Here is a 5,487-nt window from a genome sequence, read left to right as displayed (position 1 = left end):
TGTAAGTTCAAAGCCAGCCTGGTCTACATAGTGAGTTCCAGGCTAGCTGGGGCTACAGGAAGAATTTTTTTAAAAGGGCATGTGGGAACATTAAGAAAAGTGGACACCTGGAGCAGTGAGGCACAGCTGTTGTTGCGTTTTAATGTTTTTGTTTTGTTTTGTTTTGTTTTTGGTCTTTTTGAGACAGGATCTCCCTGGAACTCACTATGTAGACCAGGCTGACTTCGAAAAAAAAAAAAAAAGAACGTATACTTTTTTCTTGGTGATAAATACATTCATGTTCTTTCCAGGATATAGTGTGGAAATTCTATGTTTATATTAGTAGCAGAAATAGGTTCTTTCTAGTTCAGTCCTTAGAAAGGGGACCTAAAATCTGAGGTTATCACCATTGTATCCTGTAGTGCAGTCAAAATGAGGCATGACTCTGCATGGTAAAGCCAGAGGGCACTGTTGCTGCTGACTTTCCATCAAACAGCCGGTTTTCCAGGGCTGCTGCATGACGTCATAGAAGAAAAATGAAAAACACGAAAACTATTTCAAAATAGACATTTAATGTAATTTTTAGGTCAAAGAAAAATTGATTATACAGTGTCTCCAGCGGACCACCTGCCAGAATAGGACCAGCACACCTGGTTTTAAAGGCCCTGAATCATCCTACTGGCAGGTCCCCAAACTTGCTGATTTGTATATGCTTCTTATGCATCATAAGGTGTATTTCACCCTTGAAGTTCCCATCACCTCCACTGCAGCCATTTAGCTGACAGAGCAGGCTCCCCAATGAGAAGGGTTTCTTTCCCTTTCTCTGCAGGGGTTCTTAGCTGTCAGGATTTTGAATCTCTTGAACCCTCTGCTCACCAAAAAAAAAAAAAACCTCACATATAACACAAGACTACACACAAATATGGGGTTTGTGGACCCCCAAGGCCCCCTATGGTTTTTAAGGCTCCAAGTTAAAGGAACCCCTGTGCTAATAACTTGAGCAATGCTATTGCCCTCAGAAAATACTGACAGGTCAGGTGAAGGAAGGTTGGATTAATTATAACGACAGAAAAGAACAGTCATTTAAGAAACTTTTGATTTTGTGGCAGGAATTAGTTCTGTGAGCCTCCCTGCATTTTCCAGAGCAGAACTACTTAACCTAAGCAACTGTCAGCACAGCCTAGGAGACAGACTAGCTGCTGTGCAGGGAACGTGTATGGCTCCTCATTCATCACCCAAGGACCTCAGCCCTCTCCAGAACCAGCTTTCCATTTGACTTATAATAAGGGACATTTTGAGTTTTCGCTTGATTCTCATGTAAAGGTAGTTTTTTAAAAATAGAGAAAGAGAAAAGCACTTAAGTATTAACGATTATCTTTGGATCCCCCAGACATTTCAAGTTCAGTATTTTGTCTGTAACATCTTAAGGAGTTGCTCCTTAAGTTGATCTTAGCTGTTCATTACTTGTACTAAGTTCCCCCAGGCATCCAGGCATTCCTAGTGTTACTCAAGGGATGGCAGGATTACTGAAAACCAGCTTGTAGGAATGAAATGAGGCTCTCAGTTATCTAGTCTAATAAACTGACAAATTAGGTTTACACTTCTGTCAGCACACTTCTGAATGGCCATCAAGGGGCAGACTTAAGCTGCTGCTTGTAGCCACCTTGCACAACCCGACACCCAGCAACTGGTTAGTTTCTCCAGCATTAAAAAGGAAAAGGCATTAGGAAACAAGCACACTTCAGTACTGAAGATCATTAAAATTTTTTATGTAGCATACTAAAACTCATTGGGGGGGTTACAAACTAAGTTACCCCATTCAAGTTTTTTGTTTTTTTTTTTTGCAAACTGAAAAATTTAACGATTTTGTTACCTTCCTCAAAAATGCAATCACATAAATCGGTACTATTTTGAATTAGCTCTAGAAATCACACTGAAACTGTTACATTTACAAATATTAAATTTATTATAACTAGAATGAATTTAATGGGTCTCAGATTTGGCCACCTTAAAGCTCCGTTTAAGGAGGGGGTCTCTTTTTTAAACAGAAAAATGCATTATAACTTGGTCAAATTATTTACACATTAAGAAACTTCTAAAGAGGAAAACAAGAAAAGCAACCCTTGAGTTTCACATAATTAAAGAACAGAATGCACGCAAGCTACATCATAGCTAAATTTACCAAACCAAAGCCGGGGGGATTTTCTCTTCTGTGTCATAAAAAGGTCCGCTGTCTTATATACACATGTATATAATGTTACATTCCAGCACTGTAAAAAGTCCCCTTAGCCCCCTCCCCCCCCAAAAAGTTTTCAGTCTAGTCTCCAAACTTGGAAAGCGGCGCCCGCTCCTGCTGCCGGTGCAGTTTGTTCTCCGTCAGCAGCTGGAGGTTCTCGGCGCGCAGCCGCTCCAGCTCCAGCTCCAGCTCCCGCACTCGCGCGTCGTCGCCGTCCAGCCGCTTGCTTTCTAGCCGTAGCCGGTTATTCTCGTCCTCCATGCGCGACAGGCACTTCTCCAGCTCCAGGTACTCCTTGATGAGCTCCTGCTTGCTCATGTTCTGCAGGCTCTCGGCGTGGTACCGCTCATACGTCTCGGAGAAGTCCCGCTGCAGAAACTCGCTGCCGTCCCCTCCCATCCCATCGCTGCCCCCGTCCTCCTCACCCGCTTCTTCCATGAAGTCCTCGTCGCTGGTGTCATCGGATTTGGCGGCGGCCCTCTTGGGGTAGAGGCCGGTTTTGAGATCCGGCTCCTCCTGGTCATGGTCATCCATGAGGAACTGTGTGGTGTTATAGGGCGCGACCGGCTGGCCCTTGGCGAACATCTCAGCTCGAACCCTCGAAGCTCGCAAGCTCTGCTTCTCGTCGAACTTTTTCTTCTCCTCCCAGGTCAGCTTGTAATAAGGCTTCCAATGCCTCTTCTTCTTGGAGGGGCGTCTCCTGTGCTTTTTCTTGCCCAGCTGTCTCTGCTGCTGGCCCCACGCCTCCTCGCCCCCAGCGGCGGGAGCTCCCAACTTGTTGGCCTCAGAGTCGGGACACGGCTGGATGAGGGGCTCCGACATCAGTTCCCCTCCCATCGACGGGGAGGCAGCGCCAGGGGATGAGTCCTCCCGGTTCTGGCCCTTCTCGTCCGCTTCCAGGCAGCTGGGCTCCGGGCGGCCGTGGGTTTGCAGGGAGGGCGGCTGGGGCTTCGGGCCCCCTTCGGGCCCCGGCCGGCCCCCCGACAGGGGGCACGCTCTCGATCGCCACCTACTGTCCTCCTCCGGCACTCGTTCCTCCGCGCCGGGGGGGCGCTCGGAGTTTTGCTCCTCACGGACCACGGCAGCACCTGTACAGTTGCTACTTTGAGGCTGGTGTTGATACTCTGACAAGAGTGGCTCGGCCATGGCTTAATGGAGTCCTCTTCGAGAAGTTTGAGAAATTTGGGCTGTTAGTCCTTAAGGAGGAAAGGTTTTCCTTTCCTTTTTAAAAATGTCCAAGAGTCCTCTTCGGTCCGCGATTCTGCAGTGACGCCGTTCGCCAGTCCTGTCAGCAAACTCCAGTCGGAACTTGGAGTCAAGTCAGTAAAGGGTTAAGCACCCACAAGCGTGGCCAACTAGCAGGTCCAAGGGGGTGCAGCGGCAGGAGCAGTACGTAATGTGCAGAGGGTGGGCTTCAACTTCCCCGACGAGCGCTCCCAGAATCGATGAGGTGGTGGGAAGATGAGGTTTAAGTCCAATGGGTTAAACCCAATCCCGAAGGGGTTAAAACTACCCGATGACGCTGTCTCCGCGGGGCTGAATCCACAAAGGGTTAAATCCCCTGCCGCAGAGTCCACAAGGGGTTAAAGTCCCAGAGCCACCTCCTCCCACTTCCACGGGTGTCGCTCCAACCCGAGCTCCCAGTTCCCTAGGCCCGGCCGGAGCCTTCGCCGAGGACAGACAAACTCATCTCCCCTCTGGCTCGATGCTCGGCTCAGCTCTGCTCGGCTCTCCTCCGCCTCCTCCTCTTTTCCTCCCTCCCTCCTCCCCCTTCAGACAGCTCTTCCGCCTCCTCCCCCAGCTTCCCCTCCCAACCTGTCTTTCCACCTGCCAACTTCCAACTGCTGTCGCCTAGCCCTCTGCGCCTCTTTTATATAGAAGGGCGTTCGCCCCGCCTATGCGCATGCGTAACGGAGTCCTTCCGTAGGGCTGCCGGGAGTCGTAGTTCCCTCCTCTCTCGCCCGCGTCCCCGCGCGCCGTGCGACGTAACCAATCCCGGGACGCGTAGGGGGCGGTTTCCAGGCCGCCTCCTTCTATCGCTCGGCTTTCGCCGGAGAAACGTGAGCGCTCATTGGGCTGGAAGCGTCCGTCTCTCCGCGGAGGAAAGACCAATCACAGAGAGGATGGGGCAGGTTCTGGACCGTACCATTGTGCTTCAGGAATACGCGAAGATTCCATGACCTCTGGAAGCCTACACCGAGTATTTTTATGAAAAGGTGCGTGTGAAAGACAGCTGTCGCACTCTGTACTCAGCGGAAAAGCTTTGGTGGTCACACACATCTTTCCACTAATCCGAAAATGGTTTGCTCCTAAAAAGTAGTCCCTGAAGTGTGAAAGAGGCTTAAATCCTGTAAAGAGAGAGACTGGCCGGCGTTCCTAATGCTTGGTTCTTAGTCATGGCTGCAAGGCAGGTGGCCGGTCTCTGGGAGAGGCGTTTGCGGAATGAGATTGTGGGCATGTTTTTTTTTTTTAAAAAAAAAAGAAAAAACAAAAACCGAAAAGCGCATGAAGAAGTAAACAAATGGAAGACTTAAAAAGTGCCTCCTTAAAGGGACAGTGTGATGGCGTGCCCTGCCATCAGCCCCAGACTAGGCCTCGGGGCACGAGAGGGCGGGTTCGAGTCTTGAGTGACGTGGGTCCTCACCACCTTCGGGACCCTGGGGTGAAAACAGCCGCTGGGCCGAGAGCCATCTCCGCCCTCGAAGCCAGGGCAAAATGGAGATCCGCGGTCGGGAGCGCGCCGCGGGGTGAAGGGCTCGCCCCCGTGGAAGAAAATGGCCTCCCGGGGCCGACTTCGAGACCGCGAACATTTCCCTAATCGGGCCAGGAGAGTTCGGACCGCTGATGAGCGTTTCCATTGAGGAGGGGTTCAAAAATCTATGCGTTTCCGAAAGAGAAGGGGGTGTCATTAACAGGCGAGGCTGGGGGTAAGAGGCTCCCCGGAGGAGAGGGCAGGAGGCTTCCCTGAAACGGGTGTGCTGGCCCAGGCTGCGGGCTAGACTCGGGGTGGGATGGGGGGTGGGTCGTATTCTCCCTCAGGAGTTCAGACTCCGGTCCCCCACCCGCAGGACCCAGAGAACCCTCTCCTCAAACCCCTTGGTTTAATCGCTGCTCTCTTTGCTGCATACCTAGTGACTCTGATTTCTCCTGTAATAACAGTCCCTTAGTCCATCCATTATTCAGTGTGACATTCTACACAGGGAACTATTTGACCACCATAGCCCAATGAAGTAGGCAGGAAATAAAGTGACTTGTCCAAGGTCACATGACAA

General features: G+C 50.6%; 1 protein-coding gene across 1 annotated transcript; it reads right to left on the bottom strand.

Annotated features, from left to right (window-relative positions):
* Nucleotides 1–534: 534 nt before the first annotated feature.
* Nucleotides 535–4,675, bottom strand: Hexim1 (HEXIM P-TEFb complex subunit 1). Its single transcript, XM_017799457.2, has one exon. It carries the CDS (start codon nucleotides 3,359–3,361, stop codon nucleotides 2,297–2,299), a length of 1,065 nt encoding a protein of 354 aa, XP_017654946.1. The 5' UTR covers nucleotides 3,362–4,675; the 3' UTR covers nucleotides 535–2,296.
* Nucleotides 4,676–5,487: the final 812 nt, after the last annotated feature.

Source organism: Nannospalax galili, unplaced genomic scaffold (genome assembly GCF_000622305.1).
Source record: "Nannospalax galili isolate Female #2095 unplaced genomic scaffold, S.galili_v1.0 scaffold95, whole genome shotgun sequence".
NCBI classification, from domain to species: domain Eukaryota; kingdom Metazoa; phylum Chordata; class Mammalia; order Rodentia; family Spalacidae; genus Nannospalax; species Nannospalax galili.
Note: the sequence above shows the minus strand (reverse complement) of the source record. Positions and strands in the feature narration are given on the sequence as shown.

What these genes read in the sequence shown, in the direction of transcription:
- Hexim1 (XM_017799457.2), bottom strand. Translation starts at nt 3,361, where the DNA reads ATGGCCGAGCCACTCTTGTCAGAGTATCAACACCAGCCTCAAAGTAGC.